This window comes from Hyalella azteca, unplaced genomic scaffold, assembly GCF_000764305.2.
Source record: "Hyalella azteca isolate HAZT.00-mixed unplaced genomic scaffold, Hazt_2.0.2 contig17255, whole genome shotgun sequence".
Taxonomy (NCBI): Eukaryota; Metazoa; Arthropoda; class Malacostraca; order Amphipoda; family Hyalellidae; genus Hyalella; species Hyalella azteca.
Genome location: NW_025947045.1, coordinates 65,012 through 86,298, shown reverse-complemented (window position 1 = coordinate 86,298; position 21,287 = coordinate 65,012). Strand labels below are relative to the sequence as shown.

At 43.4% G+C, this 21,287-nt stretch overlaps 1 protein-coding gene and 1 pseudogene across 1 annotated transcript; one reads left to right on the top strand and one right to left on the bottom strand.

The window, feature by feature from the left end:
• The first annotated feature begins 2,508 nt into the window (after positions 1–2,508).
• Positions 2,509–12,192, top strand: LOC125179400 (annotated as a pseudogene).
• Positions 12,193–13,488: 1,296 nt separating this feature from the next.
• LOC108665372 lies at positions 13,489–19,295 on the bottom strand. Its single transcript, XM_018152120.2, has 3 exons — positions 18,642–19,295; positions 17,802–17,893; positions 13,489–13,642 (listed from the first exon to the last, which is right to left on the bottom strand). The coding sequence occupies exons 1-3, from the start codon at positions 18,771–18,773 to the stop codon at positions 13,489–13,491; spliced, it is 378 nt and encodes a 125-aa protein (XP_018007609.1). The 5' UTR covers positions 18,774–19,295.
• Positions 19,296–21,287: the final 1,992 nt, after the last annotated feature.

The window sequence follows — 21,287 nt, the reverse complement described above, 5'->3', positions numbered from 1 at the left end:
TATTCAAGCCGTTGACGTCAGGCTAACATGGCGCGAGGTATTCAAGCCGTTGACGTCAGGCTAACATGGCGCGAGGTATTCAAGCCGTTGACGTCAGGCTAACATGGCGCGAGGTATTCAAGCCGTTGACGTCAGGCTAACATGATGCGAGGTATTGAAGCCGCTGACGTCAGGCTAACATGACGCTAGGTATTCAAGCCGCTGACGTCAGGCTAACATGACGCGAGGTATTCAAGCCGCTGACGTCAGGCTAACATGATGCGAGGTATTGAAGCCGCTGACGTCAGGCTAACATGGCGCGAGGTATTCAAGCCGTTGACGTCAGGCTAACATGGCGCGATGTATTCAAACCGTTGACGTCAGGCTAACATGGCGCGATGTATTCAAACCGTTGACGTCAGGCTCTTCTGTTCATGATTCCTCTAGTTGACAATTCAATCGTTAAGGGTTTTCCGAAAATGGTGCAGATTGTTCGTTCTCATGAGAAATAACTGGGAATAAGCAGGTACAAACATCAATTTATATGATAATAATGACGGGGTCTCCGTACACTGTTATAGGCCATTAGGCTTGTTGCCGAATCTGAACGTTGCAGAATTTTCACAGCTTGTTGTGGGTCTCGAACCGGTAACTCACTTCCCCAACATCTTGACCATTCAGCCACCTTGCCGGGTTTTGATCAGAATTGCCGCAGGTATAACTCACTGCTACAAACTTGTTACTCTGAACTGTAACCGCTGGGTTGGGCCGCCATTTCTGTCAAAACAAGAGTGTTCATAATGATACACCCACACTCGTGTTTAGAGTTGGAAATATTTGTCGGACAATAATGAACTGCAGACTTGATAGCACCTATTAACTGAGATGCTTAATCTGTATTTGATCTGGCGTCTCGTAGCCAAATGGCATTTAAAAAGGAAGTTGCCAGAATCCGGCACGTGCAAGGAGATAGACCATATCCATCGTCTGGCACGCGCCAATAAAGACCATATCCATCGTCTGGCACGTGCCAGTAAAGGCCATTTACAGCTTCCGGCACGTGCCAGAAGATAGACCAAGTCCATTGCCTGCCACGTGCCAGTGAAGACAATTTACAGCGTCCAGCACGTGCCAGTAAAGACCATTTCCAGCGTCTGGCACGTACCAGGAAGCTGCCGACCTCGCCTCGCCAATATATTGAAGAGTTAGCAAAGAATGCGGCGATGACAGACGTCTTCGGCCGCCGGTCTCATAATTGGAATCCTTAGCAGGAATGGGAACAGAACCCAGCGGCCGCCGGTCTCATAATTGAAATCCTTTGCAAGAATGGCGACAGAACTCGGCGCCGAACGCTCGTAGAGCTTTGGCCTGAACGACGAAGTAAAATAGGATGATGTTGCTCAGTTGATCATACGTCACCACGCTAGCTTATCACTTATCGTCGCCTTCAGTGGCATAACAGTAGTGACCATCAGTAATGCATTCCGTTGGATCTCTACGTCAGCTGTAACAAATTTATCGGTAACAAATCACGCGCTGCCATAAAGTACATTATTAATATAGCAGCAATCAATATGTACACACAAGATTTAGTTCACAGGGAAACGTCCGACGAGGATGGGAGCTTAGAGTCATACATACATAACTAGTTCCTAGTATGCTCCTGTCTACAGTACAGTTGCTACCGCAATGTCGGGACCCCGCTATTTTGTCAACAAATTCTTTAATACCCTATACAAGCATAGATCAGGGACCGCCCGCCAGTCGTGTTGGTCTACTCACAAGACTCTCATGCAGACCGTACCTCCAACACATTGTCGTTATCCACTGTCGTCACATAGTCGTTATCCACTTGTATCCATCACTGTCATAGTCGTTATCCACTGTCGTCACATAGTAATTATCCACTGGTATCCGTCACTGTCATAGTCGTTTTCCACTGTCGTCACATAGGCGTTATTCACTGTTATCCGTTACTGTCATAGTCGTTTTCCACTGTCGTCACATAGGCGTTATTCACTGTTATCCGTTACTATCATAGTCGTTATCCACTGGCATCCGTCACTGTCTAATCATCGAGCCTACTCGTACTCTAATGTAGATTTGCTCTAAGGGTTACCTTGTGTTTCTCTCTCCTGCATAAAGTGCTCCTTAGAGTGCTAGGAAATTGACCGGATCACTGTACTCTGACGATTTATTTGGATTATCACGAACTAGAGACGGTTGTCACAGAAAGAGCATGGGACAAACACACGGCGTTAGAATTTTTCTCCATTATAGGCAAGAAATATTTTCGTGATGACTCCAGACTCTCGTTCATTTCGAAAAAATTTTGGGTACAGAATTTAATATCTTCCTTAACAGTTGCATTCTTAATTTGAAGGCAGTAAATGAGTTTTTAATCCGTGCTCTTTATTACAATTTATTTCACGCCAGACATCAGAAAGACATCATAATAAAATATTTATTGATTCAGATATAATTATTTTATATTATTACAATGAATAGAAAACCTGCCGGATTTCATCTGAACAAATGTTCTTAATATTCTAAGATAAAAAACGGTAATAAATACGGATAAGGTTGTACAGTTTCTACGTACGACTCCACAATTTTATTCACAATCACGCGTTGTTGGCGTTGACGCAGTCTTGTTGCTGTGAGCGATCAGTAAAGAGGAAGAATCAATGCATTCCATGGGCGGCAAGGACGCAGATCAATGCCTCCTACCCGTGACAACGGCAGCATCAGCAGAACTGTTGACTGCAGCTACACAAACAACAGCGCCCGCAATATCTGTAAGTAAGAGAACGGGAACAATAACGGAAGTAACAACAGAAATGAAAACATTAACAACGGAAGACAGTTTCGGAGCAGAGTTGGTTTACTCCGACCTGCGCCCCAGCGACGTTGAGAGCGTCGTCGCCTTCATGGCAGAGCACTTTTATCCTCGCGAGCCGCTCGTGAGTTGGGGCCAGTGTTGGCTGGGGAGGTTATTTTGATATGTTATTGTAATAGCGTTCGGTGATACTCACCACCTAAATCTTGATCAGTTGAAGCTAACTTGATATCTTAATCTTGATGAACTCTTTACCTACCACTTGCGTATAACATTATGATCTCAAATGTCTCTGTGCAGAGCACATGTGTGCTACTGCACAGAGCACATGTGTCTGCTTTGCAGAGCATATGTGTGTTACTGCACAGAGCACGTGTGTGCTTCTGCACATATGTCTGTTGTGCAGTGCAATGTTCTGCACATATGTCTGTTGTGCAGTGCAATGATCTGCACATATGTCTGCTGTGCAGAGCACAGCTCTGCACATACGTCTGCAGGCTGTGCAGAGCACGGGTCTGCACATATGTCTGTTGTGCAGAGCACGGGTCTCCACATGACCTACGAGGACAACAAGGAATGGATCCACGACTCTGTGAAGGCGTGGCTGCAGAGCGGCGCGTCGGTGGTGGCCAGAGACCCCAGGACAGGCGACATCGCGGGCACCCTCCTGGCCACCGTCCTGACGGCGGGCAAACACACGTCACATGTGTTGTGCTTGTGCCCTCAACAGCCCCCGCACCAAGGTGCCGCCCCATCATGTGTTGTGCTTGTGCCCTCAGCAGCCCCCGCACCAAGGTGCCCATCATGGGTTGTGCTTGTGCCTTCAACACTTCTCGCACCAGGGTGCCCCATCTTGTGTTGTGCTTGTGCCCTCAACAGCCCTCGCACCAAGATGCCCCCATCATGTGTTGTACTTGTGCCCTCAACAGCCCCCGCACCAAGGTACCCCTATCATGTGTTGTGCTTGTGCCCTCAGCAGCCCCTTCACCAAGGTGACCATGTGTTTTCCGGCTGCAAGTTTTATTTAAACTCTCTGTTTCTAGGGCAACCCTCGTTATCAATCGAGTCTCATTTACTATATAGGTTACCAATTCATGGCTAAGAGTATCAAGAACTACGATACCAGTCCTTGGATATGAGCATGAACTACGAACGCAGTCCTTGGATACGAGTATCATAAACAACGAAAACAATCCTTGGATACGAGTATCATAAACCACGAAAACATTCCTTGGATAAGAGTATCATAAACTCCGACAACAGTCCATGGATACGTGCATCATAAACTCCGATAACAGATACGAGTATCATAAACTACGATAGCAGTCCCTGGTTACGAGTATAATAAGCTACTAAAACATTCCTTGGATAAGAGTATCATAAACTCTGATAACAGTCCCTGGATTCGATTATCATAAACTCCGATAACAGATACGAGTATCATAAACTACGATAGCAGTCCCTGGTTACGAGTATGAGAGTATCATAAGCTACGAAAACATTCCTTGGATAAGAATATCATAAACGGGTCGCCTGCCGAAGACAACCACTGCCCTGGATGTAATGGACCATCATGATTCCTGCCTTCCGGAACGTAGTCTTCAACACTTCAAGCCGTCCGTATCTAGGCCGTGGGTCGAACCAGCCCTCGGTCGAACGGCCACTGGTCGCAGGACGATAAATTTTAGAACAGAACTATGCTATCTGAAACCTAACCTCAGATGCGCTGAACGTAAAATTACGTAATTTAACGATGCCCAGAAGTCAGATTCGATCCGCGGCCTGGTGGTGCACGGCAGGTTCTATGAGAGGCCGGAGGAAGACAAAGCCAAGTGGTTCATGGCTGATTGGTGGATGTCCGGAGAGATCCAAGGCGTTCGATTCAGGGCTCATTGGTGCACAAAATTGGTGGTGCACGGCTGCGCTCCCTCATAAACTCTGATAACAGTCCATGGATTCGATTATCATAAACTACGATAACAGATACGAGTATCGTAAACTACTATAGCAGTCCCTGGTTACGAGTATCATAAACTCCGATAACAGTCTCTGGATACTAGAAATATAGACTCAGGTCTTAAATACGAGTATCATTAGCTACGTTAGCAGTTCTAGGCTTGACGACGTTACCAGTTATAGGATAGTGTAACATGGTATGTAATCGGTTCGTTGGCAAATGAATCGAACGTTCAACCCGCCATTAAACCATCCACTCCAAGCAACAAGTAAGACGTTTAGCTAAGTTATACCAGTCAGAGTAATCAGACGTTTTCCGTGTCAAGCTTCGTATCGTCAAATTAAATTAAAATATTAAAGCAAAGTTCTACCCCTCGTTCAGGTGAACATTTTACACTCAATTAATACTCGTGAATCCCCCAGTTTTTAGATATGATTTTTGAGCTTGCAGTACCTGCTCAGATGTAAAATACATACATGAACGCATTTCGTTCCAGGTTACGGGAACATAAGTCGCAAATATACTTTTATTATAGCTATTATTTTAATTTGTCTGTGCCAATAGAGTTCCTCTTGGTTTTCTGTTATACGAGGATAAATTCTTGTTATTTAAAAAAAAAAAAAAACGTGCGGACTTCCTCTTATGTTTCAATTTCAGTAGGTGCAGCATAAACATTCAGTCCCCATTCTGTCTAATGATTAATCTACATCATTGCTTTTAATTTGTGTTTATTAATTTGCTTTGTTTTAACATCGCAATGCTGCGCAGGTGAAGACCCTGCACACGGTGCTCTCCGAGCTCGAGGCCGCCGTGGACGTCTTCGCCAGGTTCTCGGTGCACAAAATCTTGGAGCTGGCGATGATCACCGTGGCGGACGCTTACGGGGGGCGCGGCGTGGGCAAGCGCCTGGTGCAGGTGGATACCTCGGGGCTCGTGATCTCAGGTCATGGGGACCACAGGTGTTGGTGACATAAGGTGATGGTGACCTAAGGTGATGGTGACTTAAGGTGATGAGGACCTAAGGTGATGGTGACCTAAGGTGATGGTGACTTAGGGTGATGGTGACCTAAGGTGATGGTGACTTAAGGTGATGGTGACCTAAGGTGATGGTGACTACAGGTGATGGTAACCTTGGGTGTTGTTGATGACCTCCAGTGATGCGAACCTCGAATAGTGAAGACTTTGCATGATGGTGACATTGGATGATGGCCATTACAGATGATGGCATTATGAGGTTTCAGTAACTGTAGGTGATGATGATCTGGGATGGTGAAGACCTCAGATGATGGTGATTAGCGGTGGTGGAAATATGAGGAGTTGCTAATCTCAAGTGATGCAAACTTCGGATGGTGAAGATCTAGAGCAATGGTTACATCGGGTGTGATCTCTGGTGTTGATAACCTCGGATGAGAGTGGTGAAGATATCGGGCGGAGAGCACCACCTTCGCCTTCCACCGCTCTTTGGTGGAAGGCTCTTCGTCTTGTATAGTTGGCAAGTCGCCTTAACCGTCAAAGGTCCGGAGGAAGTTGGATGTACAGTGGCTACCGATTAACTGCCTTCCGTTTGGGCCAGCTGATGCACGATGCTTTAGCTGGCTTTTTGATGATACTTGTGAGGCAGTGGCGGACGATCAGAAATAGAAATGTGAACATGTCAAGCTTCATAAAGATCATTAGGTTAAACTAACCCCCCTCTTTAGATAACATATTTGTTTTGGCATTTATCTCTTGAGACTCGGACCTCCAGTCGATTTTAAAGAGCTCATTTCTGATCACCAGCCAGTCGCTCTTGTGATGTTGGCTTTGGCTGATTTCAAAATTACAATTTGTTTTCTCCACCGTCATTTTTCGATGGTCTGGCAGAGTCCTTCCAACCGGTCATCAGCAATCAGTACTTTATTATTGCTGATGAACTAGTCAAGGATTGTGCTCAAGAAGGCACAATATCTTTTTATTAAAAACGACATGCGCACTTGGTGACTAAACAAGTGCTCTCCAGCATCTCTGTACTAAGTTAATTAGTTCATAATTTCTGTCGTGGTTCAAACAATCTGGCTGTGATCATCCGATGCGTGGTAGATTTGAGTAGTCCATCCCCTCTCTTCTCATCACTGGGATGGACTACCCTGCAGTTAATGCATTTGTGATCAGCACTGCCCATTGATGCAATAAACTTTGATGCTCTGACTACTGATTCTCTGACCACTGATGCTCTGACCTCTGATGTTCTAACTACTGATTCTATGACCTCTAATGTTCTGACTACTGATTCTCTGACCACTGATGCTCTGACCTCTGATGTTCTGACTACTGATTCTATGACCTCTAATGTTCTGACCCCTGATGCTCTGACCTCTGATGCTGTGACCCCTGACTCTGTCCAGGAGAGCGAGCGGCGGGGTCGGGCGCTGGGCTGTGAGGTCGCCACGGCGCAGGCGACGGCGGTGGCGTCACAGCGTCTCCTGGAGCGCNAGTGACAGTAGCATGGCTACAGGGTGATACTTTCATGAGTATTGAGTGACACTTCCACGAGTTCGATGAATGAGTGAATTAGGAAATAAAATAGAATATAGGAAATGTAATTACAATGTTAAGCACTAGCATTTAGGCGATGATTTTAGGAAACAATATCCGCTGTCATGGAATGTCTTGTTGGATGCACTTTCTTTCAGGGAAGAGAATTGTTCGTGAAAACGTGCTTTTAATGAGGACATTGCAATTTTAAAAATGTTCATGATTCTAATGAAGAGCTTTGCAAACCCAGGCTACATCTCCCTGTACGAGATGGACTACGGCAGCTTCTGCATCTCAGGGCGACGGGTGTTCGACATGGACAACATGCTGGGCTCTCCCTCTGCCAAAGTCATGGCTCGAATGCTCATACCAGAACAGGTGAACTTACTAGCCAGGAGCCATACTTTCAAAACTCGCTAAGTTAACGTAAGTACAGTACTTACGCTCAATTTTCTTGTTAATGATTGTTCCAGGAGCCATACTTTCAAAAAAAGTTAGGAGATCGTAAGTTCATCAGCCAATCAATGACGGCTTTTCAAGCAAAATCCACCAATCGTAGACAAGAAAATAGAGCGTAAGTACTTACGTTCACTTAGCGACATTTGAAAGCATGGCCCCTGAATATGAACGTCAATGAAGGAAATTACAAGGAAATGCGTCAATTTCTGCCACGATCGTATCGTCTTGGACTAGACAAAGATGCAGGCGAGCAGCTCATGTTCGCTTTAGGTCCAGCAGATATCTCAATCAATCGTCAGCTATGGAAAGATCGGGTTCCAAAGGCCGGATGCCTTGTGAATCAAGTCACGAAAAGTTCAAGAATCGGCAACAGGCCATGGGCCTATTTCTTCAACGCCGACACTTCTATTCTATTCTATCGGTGTAGATGTTGCGGTTTGCCTGCTTCCGGCGAAAAGACCAAGATTGAAATATTTTCATTATTTTATGTGATAACAGAATTTTGTTGTAGGAATGAAGAACAAAACACTGTAGGTTTCAGCGTATTAACTTAATAGGGAATGAGTAGAGAGAATGACTTAGGAGACCGGGAACTTGAATTTTATTTCAACACATAAAATTCGTGGAGCTCATGTCAATAAATTTACATTTAAGACATTGATTAGAAGCAGCTTATTTTATCATGATATGAATATTTTAATGGCAACTATGTATATAAATATAGCTTTATATTGCATGAACTATTTCACCTTTTTACATTCCAAAAAATGTAATTATGGATCATGCTAAGAACTTTTTCTCCCGTAGCGTTCATAATCGCCGTGTAAATCAAACTAGGTCATAAGTCTAACTATTATTTTTATATTTTTATCTGATTTTGGTTTGGTGGTTTCATTTTATAAATCCATTAAATTAATTTAAAATATGTATTTCGTGTCGATGACTAATGCTCGGGTCGGCGACAGGGCCACGACAGCGCAGGCGTGCGCCGGCCACCGCGGCTGCAGGAGCGGCGCAGGGAGTGGGCCGCCCAGCCGGCGCTGAGCCGGGGCAACTGAACGCAATACAGCTACTGCACAGTACAGCTACTGCACAGTACAGCTACTGCACAGTACAGCTACTGCACAGTACAGCTACTGCACAGTACAGCTATTGCACCAGTAAAGCTACTGCGCAGTACAGCTACTGTACAGTAAAGCTACTGCGCAGTACAGCTACTGCACAGTACAGCTACTGCACAGTACAGCTACTGCACAGTACAGCTACTGCACAGTACAGCTACTGTACAGTACAGCTACTGCACAGTACAGCTACTGCACAGTACAGCTACTGCACAGTACAGCTACTGCTAATCACAGCTATACTGCACCGCACAGCCACTGTTAATCACAGCTACATATCGAATTAATTTTGCAGGGCAAGCAACACTNGTACAGCTACTGCACAGTACAGCTACTGCACAGTACAGCTACTGCACAGTACAGCTACTGCTAATCACAGCTATACTGCACCGCACAGCCACTGTTAATCACAGCTACATATCGAATTAATTTTGCAGGGCAAGCAACACTACACAACACAAAGCAGCTGTATTCTGCCTTTATTAAGATGTAACACAGGAATTGCTGACGGTAGCAGCATTTGTGCGACACTGCTTAACCCTATGGCGGGTAAGTGATCACAAATTATGGTCACTTCGATCGAATATCCTCCCACATAACCCATCACGGCCGCGGTTTGTGATTGAGGCTACGTTATCATGGCCCTGCCAATCATTAATTAATTATCTGACAAGCGCTCTATGCATATAATTAACACCAACCATGACCAATACTAAAGATTATGAGCATTTAGATGACAGACTTTACACGGACAGTGAAGTTGAAGGTGTCTGGTGTTAAGGAGTGTCTGGTGTTAAGGAGTGTCTGGTGTTAAGGAGTGTCTGGTGTTAAGGAGTGTCAGGTGTTAGGGAGTGTCTGGTGTTAGGGAGTGTCTGGTGTTAAGGAGTGTCTGGTGTTAAGGAGTGTCTGGTGTTAAGGAGTGTCAGCGAATTGAGTTGTTCTTTGAAGACTTTTATCTGTAATTTTATGTGGATCCAAAGTTTAATGTAAAGCTAGCTGTTTATGTTTATATAACATTATTTATATGTATAAACTGTTTATTAAATGGCGAAGTAAGTGCATTATCTGGTAATTTCTACGATTTTTTCTGACGTTCAAACGTATTTTGATGAGCGTCAATTACAAGTGGATAAATGTCGTGCAATATATTTAAATAGATTTAAATATTCAAGCAATTTTGCGACTTTTTGCCATAATCAATCCTCCATTGTAAGATTACAATTAAAAAATTACCATCTCAATTTGGGGAGCATTCAGTGTACTCGCATGTTCTTTGATTTTATGTCTTCCTTCAGAATTAAATTGTCACTCCTTGTCTTGTATTCCTATTGCTAGCTTCTTTGATCCGCGAAAGAGCGATTGCAAGACTACGGACAAAATTGAACGATAAATGGGACACGCAAAGAACTGAAAATATTTAAATGAAGTCGTTCCGGAGAAAAGCTCTATTGTAAGCTTTATCGAATCAATACGCAATAAAATCAAAAGCAAAAGTTACAAGAGTGGTCGAGGTATATTAAAGATGTCAGTGTACATATATTGCAAGCATTATGGAATCAATACGCAATTAGATCAAAAGTAGAAGTGACACGTGTGGATGAGGTATAATAAAGATATCTGCGTACACATGTCGGTGGCGCAGTACGTCTTAAGGTTGGTGTTCAGAGTGAGGCCAAGTCTGAGAGATAGGCATCCGCGGCCACGGTGTGAAACCCTTGCTCTGTCCTCAGCTTGGGCAGTTGCTACTCTCTCGCCTTCAGTCTCTGTAAGCTGATATCTGAGCTCAGATACCCTACTAATAATATGTATAAATCAGTATAATAATATTATATACCGAACAATATGATATCCCGCTGACGACAGTATAGAGTCATTTTACGACGTCAATCTAAGTCCAGTGCGTCAGTTCCATTATTTCCTTCCATTTTTTTTAACTAATCGTCTTAACTACTGTTGCTCCCACTCATGCCTGCCAGCCATGTTATGATTCAATCCTCAAGTTGATTTTCAACAAAAAATATATAATTTTTCTTTCATTGTTTACAATGAAATTACTCATATTTCAACAATTTAAAGATCATCCACAGCTCTTTCATGACTACCCGATGATAAATAGATTATCAACAATTTTTATACGACAGGAGCTCGGCAATGATTGCGTTCTCGAATTGAAGCTTCATTTCACTATTAAACTTCGCTCATGTGCGCGCTGGGCTGACTGATGTGCAGGGCCCAGATTTCACATCGTACACCCAGCTGACCCCGTTCCCAGGACCAGCTTACCAACCAGTGCCCTGGTTCACCCAGAACCTGGCCCTGGGACGCTTCTTGTCCGTGCAGAGAACTGCTGGTCCAGGAAGCTTTCTCGAGGTCACTGAACTCCAAATGTTTGCTCGTTAATAAATCACTATAAAGGCACCACTGTTTGCAGTGGTAGCGGCACTAAGATGAGAGAAACGAGACGTGGGTTCGAGCCTGGGGAATCTCAGATCATTTATTGATTGATCTGAGGAATCCTCGGGAATCTCAGATCATTTATTATTAATTGATATTATATATTGATATTGGGGGCGTGCATGGTAGCCGTCAGAGGTGGGGCATCAGCATAGTTACGGGTGGAGTCCATAAACGAACTTTGGGTACTTGTTCCCTGAGGGGATTTCAAGGTCTTAAGATCAAACGATAAGCCTGTTACTATTTATGGAATTATAAAATATTTTAACTGAAATACAAAAGACCAAGAGAATGAAAGCAAACAGAGATCAGTAGCTGCCGAAAAATTACTTTCTACTTTTGAGTCCACATGAAAAACGTGGTCTTTAAAAATTTTTTTTATACATTTTATTTTAACTCATCGTCGTAACTACTGTTGCTCCCACTCATACCTACCAGCCATGTTATGTTTCAATCCTCAAGTTGATTTTCAACAAAAATATATAATTTTTCTTCCATTGTTTACAACGGAATTACGCATATTTCAACAATTTAAAGATCATCCACAGCCCTTTCATGACTACCCGATGGTAAAGTGATTTTCAATAATTTTATTTGACAGGTACTCGGCAATGATTGCGTTCTCTATATGACCCCAAATTTTACAATTAAACTTCGCTCAGGTGCGCGCTGGGCTGACCGAGGTGCAGGGCCCAGATTTCACATCATACACCCAGCTGGCCCTGTTCCCAGGCCCAGCTTACCAACCAGTGCCCTGGTTCACCCAGAACCTGGCCCAGCCAGTGCTGGGACGCTTCTTGTCCGTGCAGGGAACTGCTGGTCCAGGAAGCTTTCTCGAGGTCACTGAACTCCAAGTGTTTGCTCGTTAATAAATCACTTTAAAGGTTCCACTGTAGCACAGTGGTAGCGGCACTCGAGACGAGAGGAGCTAGCCGTAGGTTCGAGCCTCGGGAATCTCAGATCATTTATCGATGTCGCTGGGGGGCGCGCATGGTAGCCGTCAAAAGCGGAGCATCAGCATAGTTAGGGGTGGAGTCCATAAACGAACTTTGGGTACTTGTTCCCTGAGGGGATTTTAAGGTCTTAAGATCAAACGATAAGCCTGTTACTATTTATGGAATTACGGTGATCATTTAAAACTATTCTACATAATGAACCTGTAAAATAATTCCAATTGCAGTCCCTGAAGCAAGAGTATATAGATATGTTAGACAAGTGGTTCCTATAAAGAGGCGACTCCATTATATATATTCAACAATATATTCGATGATATGACTATTAAAGCATTATTATTTATATTCAGCCATTATAAGATATGTGGTAATATAACTATTAAAGCATTAAAATTGGTCATCGTGGTGAAAATACGCTAGACCGGTGGCTCCTGCTAAATATCATCCGTTGCCATTTCTTAAAACGATACCTTTGTACCGGCGGCGTCCGGAAACCAAAAATAAAAGTTTTGTTTATGCCGTCCAATATTTAAGTGTTGGGTTACAGGTCAGAGATATCCAGTCTTCAGTATATTGTTGGCAACAAGAATGATTTCGTAACCTTCGAAAATTAAAAGGCGATACATGATAACAAGTGACAATTGTGACGTTCAGTCATCATTGAAGATGAATTCAATTTCGCACCTCCGCGACGCGATGTGACCGAACAGAAACGTTGGGTTCGCTCAAAAATTCTGAGCAGATCAGCTAAAAAAAACAAACATTTTTTGCAGAAACTTTATTAGAAAAGGCGACCTTCGGGACTTTCATCCCCGATAAACAACTCTGTCTCATGCCCAGCCTGAACCTGCATGTATGCAGGATGAGCTGAAAGCTAACGGCCGCCGTAGAAACTATTGAGAATCCAACCACTGGTGGCGCTGCTCGAACGCGAATAGTGTTGATTAATCCGTGACAAAAAGTAACTATTTTAAACAAAATAAATCAAAGAAAGGCACAATAATAGACATAAAATATAAATATAACAAATCGGCACCAGACAGCACGCCAATGGAACATACGAGGAGCGAAAACATGAACACAAGACTGTAGTTAAGTACTGAATAAACCTCGCATTAGAAATAAGCACATTTGAATGTCCCACTGCCCGGCCTTATACAGTACGAGACAGGCGCTGTAATCCCAGTTGTGGATGCGAAGAATGGATACATCTCATCCATTCTCCGGTCTGGTCCCATGCGCCCCAAGAAATACGAGTGTGTCATCTTCGGCCCGATGATGGCGCCATAGCAACACCAACGTAATGGGTCGAGCAGGCCCACTGCACCAGAAATCCAGCCGCCGGCTATCGTGGGGCGACAGAAACCTGCCAATGGTTTAGAATTAGAAGATGTGAACACGATACAAACTTATGAACATGTTATGAAACTGACAATAGGTTACAAACTTCACATTATTTATTCCACAGTTGGATACCTCCTCAGTGTCGGCTGAAAATTAAAATCGTCATGTCGGCAGCCCCCCCCCCCCAAAAAAAAAAAAAAAAAAAAAAAAAAAAAAAATGAGCATCTCATCAGGAAGCGCTTCAGTTCGTCACTCCCACAACTTATTGGCGACACGGAATGAATATTTTGAATTTTTTTCAGAAATCGTGCGCAATCGATTAACTGGGATTAAGGATGCAGAAAACAATACACTTTTGCGGAATCTCATGTTTCTGCTCTAGATATTTATTATGGTAAATTGCAAGTAGTCGTTCAGAACGAGAACAGGTAAATCAATTTACCGCTCAAGATACTTCCACTGCCTGTGACGGCGGGAAATCCTGCGAGGAATAGGAGACGCGGTGATTGGTAATAACAATTCTTGGCAATGGATAGATTGTTTCGATAAAAAATTAATCAGTTACAGGAGCAGTGAACCAAGGCTGACTCATACGTTTGTAGTGCCGGAGTGCACGCACACTAAGGAGGCTCTAGTGGACGTGGAAGGGCAGTACAATGAGCGGTAGAGAGGAAGGATGTGGGCGATAAAGGGAAAGCAGGCGTGACTCCTTTAAGTTCATAATAAAATATAAAAAATACACAATTTGCCTGTCATTATTGTAAGTATATGTGCGTAATTTTCTTGTGTAAGATTTACGTCAACAAGTAAATGTCAAAATCAGATCTTCTTTTCTTCTGTCACACTCAAGCAATTATGGCGTCAGCGTTGGGCGGGTCCTGAACTAAAGGGCCGATTCCTCCCTCCGGTAAAGGACACCAGTCTCAACGCGGTTCTTATTGAGGCAACATGTGGCAATACTACAAGTATACCCACGGTTTATACAATGTCCCAGTAGGATTACTAGGATTTAAAACAAGAACCAACACCAGGGGCCACGGCTATAAACTAAAAAAAACTGCGTTGTAACACATACACGCGACAACATTTCTTCTCGCTTCGAGTCACCGATATGTGGTGCTAACAAATAGCATCGTTGACGCACCGACAAGTAGCATCGTTGACGCTCCGCGAAGGTACATCTTCAAAAACAAACTAGACGAAGCTATGCAGGAGCATATGTTCAGTCTTAAAATGCCTAGCAAATTACGGACCAGGCAATAAGTCCAGCAGCTATCTCAATAATTCGTCAGCTATGGAAAGATCGGGATCCAAAGGCCGGATCCCTTGTCAATAAAGTCACGAAAAGTGCAAGAATAGCAACAGGCCATGGGCCTATTTCTCCAGTGCCGACACTTCTATTCTAAACTCAAAGTAGAGTTCCGGAAACAAAAACTACTCCGCAACGGCCGTGAGATAGTCGAGAGAGTTCCATATAGTAGCTGCGTAGTGCAAGAGTTGACTAGGATGGTTGTGCAAGTGTGAGTGATTTTTTAATCTGAAAAAAGTTGTTCCCGCAGAACCTTAATAATTTATTTTGCTGGCAGGCTTTGTGGCAGTGACCTTAACGTCAGATGAAAAAGAGATACATATTTCGTTAATGGCTGTCGGTATTTTAGGGGTTGCAATAAAAGAGCGTTTCTGATTGAGACAAAGTGTTTTTGATTGGTCTACGACGCGGTAGAAGATGATGACGGATGATTTAACTTAGGTCCATGATTGGCGGTAGACTAATGAGCCATAAAGGAGCTACCTACGCCAGGCACATACATTTTGGTAGCGTAGAGCGGTGGAGAGGAGTAGGGTGAGCTCAACAACGTAGGAGACAATGAGACGGGAAAGTCAGAGACACTAATCATTGAAGAGGCAAGAGACGATTGATCATTGGAGAATTCCCGTGAGTGTTCCAGAATAGGAATCTATGAATATGGCAGCATGCGTGCCTCAAAAACTTCGGCATAGCTACACGACACTGTTCTGAGGGAGGTCGGAGGCCGCTAATGTGAAGAGGGGAAAAGCGAGGTCGACATGAACCGAATACTTCGAATAGATAAACGTCAGCTGCCGAAAAAGAGAAAAAGAGAGCGGAAGGAAGCAGTGAATGTTGGATGGTTGGTTCGAAACCATATCGTGAGGGAAGATGGAAGGCGGGAAAAGCTCGATTAGTTCCAGATGCCGCTAACATGAAACATAAGATGAATATGACGGTGCGAGGAGCCCTGGGCCCATACTTTCAAAAAAAGTTAAGAGATCGTAAGTTCATCAGCCAATCATTGACGGTAGATGGTAGATTTATAGGACATAAAACTAGTATAGATCTATTGATAGTGCTGTGCACTGTGCTATCAGCTACCTATCTGTTATGTGACTCTTCAATGTTGAGATCTGCATTCCTGAAGTGTTTTTGTATATTGAAGCCAGTTAAATGGTCAATATTTAGCTCATTACCTTGCTCCATACAAACTTTACAAAGCTAATGAATAGACTTATCAATAATTGTTTACCAGAAAATCCCTAAGTGGTAAACACCACATTGGCCTGTTGGCCATTATTGGAGGCAATAAGTGCCCTTTTTAGCCATCCATTATGATCCATATACTGTTATTGTTAGTAGGCTAATTGCAACATTAAAAATAACACCTCAAAAAAGACAAAAAAGCTGAAAAAATAAAAAAAATCAAATAAATAAAAAAAATCATGAAAAAATCAAAAAAATCATTGATTTTTGATTTTTTTGATTTTAAAAAAAAAATCAAAAAAATTGCCAACCCTGGTTCATGCGGAGGAAGGTGGGGAAGGAAATTCTTACCTATTAATAATCTAATGAGAGGCGTAGATAAAGTTTTCTATGTTTACCTACCACATTTGCTGCGGCTCTCAGGTCGTTTTTGAAAGAAGTAAAATGAAACGTGATATAGATTGAACTCCTCCCTTATGAAGCAATCTGATGCGATAGACGGGATGCCCGCCAGTAACACGAGGGAAGTCCCGGAGGACTAGGACAGCTGGAAGAGTACAGGTGGAGGAAGCACTGATGGGACCTTTAACAGGGATTGTAGTGGCGATGGAATCAGAGGAGGCACCACTGTTCAGGAAATCGCTATAGTGCCTCGCGTGGGGCAGGGCACGTCATGACTTATGACAACGTAGTCGCAATTACGAGTCAGAAAAGCGATTCCGTCATTTGACTGCGCATCTTGGGAAGGTATTATGTTGGGTGAGCGAAGGGGTAGTGACCATGAGCTCGACACCTAGAATAAAAGAAACGGCTCGTTGTTCTTTGAGGATAACTCAGACTGCTCGGTCTCGTGCTCGGTTGAATGTATGCCGTTGCAGTTATTTGAAAAGAAAAACAAGAATCCGGGAAAATCCAGACTGGGTAAAGGTTCTAGAATGTGAACAGGACAAGAAGGAGGAAGAGATGGAAATTGATGCTCAGATTGAGGAATGTTGCTCCAATGTGAGCAGGAAAGCCTGGAAAAGGAAGAGATGGGAAGGGAGAAGAGTATCAGCTGTTCATCAAGGAAAAGGCGGCAGCTTAAGAAATTGGTCAGAGGCCACAAAATATGCTCCTCGTGAAATATTAGATACATTTTTCCGGCGCAGACGATGTTGGCGAAGTAGCCTATGTAATCAGAGGTGCAGGCCGTAGTACATCGCGACGTAGACCTAGCAGAGATCAGGAGCTTACTGCAGCAGAGCTACTGCTCTGTGATGGATGACGCAGTCAGAAGTAAGCTATGTCCGCCCCTGGTGGATGACGCAGTCAGAAGTAAGCTATGTCCGCCCCTGGTGGATGACGCAGTCAGAAGTAAGCTATGTCCGCCCCTGGTGGATGACGCAGTCAGAAGTAAGCTATGTCCACCCCTGGTGGATGATGCAGTCAGAAGTAAGCTATGTCCGCCCCTGGTGGATGATGCAGTCAGAAGTAAGCTATGTCCGCCCCTGGTGGATGATGTAGTCGAAGTAAGCTATGTCCGCCCCTGGTGGATGATGCAGTCAGAAGTAAGAGCTATTTATGTATTTATTTCACACCGCCATCAGACCCGTTCCCCACATCCTCACCGTTTCAAAGTTGAATTTCTTATATAATATAATGAATACAGAAGAGTTTGAGAGCACTGAACGAAAGTGACACTGACTCTCTGAAGGCAGAGATGCCGAGGTCATCGAGGTCCTTGAAGTGCAGCTTACCGCGCCAGTCCCGCAGCCTCGCCAGCTCCTCGTCACCCGTCTGTGGGGGAGGGGCGTATTAGGGGCGTGTGAGGGGCGTGTGAGGGGCGTGTGAGGGGTGTGTGAGGCATGAGCGTGGTGCTAAATAATATAGGTAATACAAGATGCTTGTGAGGTACAAGTGCGGCTTGGTTACATGTGACCTGTTCACGTTACTCTGTGACCTGAAGAGGTTCATGATTAGATTTGATTCCATTGGTTCATACACAGCAATGTAATCAAAACCGCTGCCGCGCTTCGGTCTGATAATTAAGTATTATTATTATTCTACGAAGAAATTATCGTGAAGTCTGGTATAAAATTTCGAGGGCACGTGGCAAGCATAGGAAACTATGAGGGTGAACAAAAAATTATGAGGATGAACAAATAGTGAGACGCATAAATGAAAAAGACCGAATAAAAAAACAACTTATGTAGGTACAACATTCAAAGTCTCAACGAAATAGTTCCGTCTTCAGGTGGCGAGGAAACACGGGGATTGAAGGAGCCAATGTCACTTAAGCCGGCAGACCGTTCCTAGTTCTCGCTGGGGCAACTGGGAATTAACGCTCGCGGTATAAAGATGTATATATATTACACCGTCGTATATAAAGATGTATACGACGGTATAAAGATGTATATATAGATAGCAGCACGATGACGTCTGCTGTTGACGACGAACACAGACGCCTTCTAGAAAGTGCTGCAACGCTCGGCGCGGATAAGGCGCGTGCTGACATTATAATTCTATATTTTGGCGCGGCACTCACAGAATCCTTGTGCCGCTTGCTGAAGAAGTCGCTCATCGGATGCTGCCTCTTCATTGTGTAGAACACGAGGGCTGGAGGAGCAAAGTATTGCAACACGGGACCTAAATACTGCAGTATTTCCAGCACACTCATGAGGTCAGGGGCCTAGTTACTTTAATTTGTGTACTCGTGTCTACATTGAGCTCGTGCTTGAAGCGTTAATACTGTTCGTATAAGAACTGTTAGTGATGACAATATAAACGACAGGTGATACGCTAAAAATGTAGATATCGGTGCTTTAGTAACGGCCGACAATCGACCATAAAATGTTAAAAAAAAGCTGGGAATACCAGTAAGGTACTCCTGGTTTGTTGTGGTTTCTAGCTTGATTGCTCAGATCATAATGCTTCACAGGGTTTTACCTAAAGGTATTATATTTTGAAAATCCCTCTTAAACCTACTGTCACGTTTGCTTAGTAAGATGAGAAAAAAATTGGCGCAGTCAAATTTTTTGTAATGGATTTCGAAAAAATTTCAATTTTATTCTTGAACGGAAATGATATGTTTAAGGTTAAAAGTCTTGGCCGTTCATTCCCTGAAATGAAGTTTCATAACCCAACAAAACGTCGCATAGTGCCTGTACGATCCTCCTTTTGTATGCTATTTGACTATACGAATTACATATTGGAAGGGTAAATGACCTTCGGTAAAGCCGATAACAAATTACGCCAGCGCGTTCACCCGAATTTAACGTTTGCTGCTGTACGAAGCTCATCGATAATATCGATGTCAACGCACCCTTGGATAAACAAAGGTTGGACCACGAAGCCAAATGGCGACTGTATCAGTCAACTATACCAGCACGCCGGTATTGATTGTAATATTTGTGACCGGGACTTTCATTGCGTATGACAGCACCAGAAAAAGTACATCAATAATTAAAATTATTAATAATAATTTCATATGCTGTAGTTGAATCGAGTAGTCACAAGCGGATTGTTATGGCATCTCGAGTCGGTCACATGGAAAATGTATGTCTTAAATTTATTCAACATTTATTAAGTATATAAGTGACGATTGTACGTTGACGATTCAACAATTCAAGTTAAGCCGTTTGGAAGGTCGCATCTTTAACTTGTCTTAAAGACAAGTGACGTAACTACTGGTTGTGCCACCACGTAGGTTAAGAAACTACGAAACAACTACGCGTCTTCGCGCATGGTTTACTTTACAGCCTATTATTCAACTTCGTGAATAGCAGCCCAAAATTCGCCGAGCGTTGGAAATGTTCTCATAATTCAAAATGAAATTTAGAACACTCTTGATTTTACATGGACTAGCACCATGTCTCACGCAAACTGCAACTCCCTATTTTGTTGAGGTCACAAGCCAGCAGCGGCCCTAACGCAGAAATGTTCAGTTTACTGTCCACAACTGAAAACATAACACCAATCGAATGCCAACGCAAAACTGCCACTTGAACAATTCTTATTCCACTACAGAGTTAATGAACTTCAAATGCATTCAAAACTTATGTATTCGGAACACAGAGTAGTAGCAGAATACGCGTCTTGCCCGCGCCATCGACTGGACTGATCACAGTCGCGTCCGAGTTACCCCAAACTCTGATCGCATTTGCCTCGACCCGCAGCAAGAGAGGCGTGTTCCAGCGCAACGTTCAAACGTTCCAGGCCTGCCTTCGAACGCCTTACGTGTATTCGTACCCTATAAAGGACATTCCAGTGTAAACGCTTTGCATTATAATTTTATGAGCAGCGTCGGGCAATCTCCGTAGCACTAATTTCCAGCTTGGCGAGTATCTCGTTTGCATAACAAGTTCTTCCTTAAAACTATATGAAATTGTTTCAACTTTGGGCTATTGATACACTACCTAGCCTCGAATTCTAAGTCGGAATTTAGCATTTTGGCGAATCATCAGAATAATGATTCAAGCCCAATTGTTAAATGACCTGTTAAAAGAGCGATAACGAATATGAACTCTGCCAAATTCTTTGATTTTGGGGCATCTTGCATTGCAAACAATTGCAAGTCAAGTTTCACCCGCGCGATCTGGAGCAAAAAAAAAAAAATAATGCGGCGATTTTACGTTCGGCGCAACATGTGTGGAGATCGCAAGACAGCGCTGTAAACTTGTGCGCTTCAGAATACTACCTTTTAAAAATGTCTAAACAATAATGATCCAAGCGAAATTGCAGAATTCATTTTTAAGATGAAAAAATGTGTTTAAAATGCCAGGGAAGTGGCGGAAATGAAAAAAAGTTACGAATGAATGGCGAAGTTGACGGGGCGAGCGAAAGGATAGCGAGGGAGGGCAACGAGCTTGCAGATCAATACGGAGGCTGGTACATTTCGGAAGTACCCTATTTTAGGGTAAAGTTTATTTATGGGGTAAAAACCACGAGGATTGATGAAACGGCTGAACACCCAAAAAATACGTTCCAGCAGAAGCGGAAAAATAGGAATTCTGCAGCACAATATACGTCATACCTTAACCGACCAGAATAAGACCAGGTGGTATAACAAATATATAGGTACATAAATTAGGGGTGATGCTTAGATTGAAATGAGTGTTGATGGAGAAGGTTTATTTAAGATCAAGAATTGGCTAGGATCATTGAATCAAGGCACACGAAAAGTAGCAGGTGC

What these genes read in the sequence shown, in the direction of transcription:
- LOC108665372 (XM_018152120.2), bottom strand. Translation starts at nt 18,773, where the DNA reads ATGAGTGTGCTGGAAATACTGCAGTATTTAGGTCCCGTGTTGCAATAC. An exon ending in GCAAGCGGCACAAGGATTCT is followed by an intron (nt 17,894 to 18,641) that starts GTGAGTGCCGCG and finishes CCTCCCCCACAG; the next exon opens with ACGGGTGACGAGGAGCTGGC. An exon ending in GGCATCTCTGCCTTCAGAGA is followed by an intron (nt 13,643 to 17,801) that starts GTCAGTGTCACT and finishes AACCATTGGCAG; the next exon opens with GTTTCTGTCGCCCCACGATA.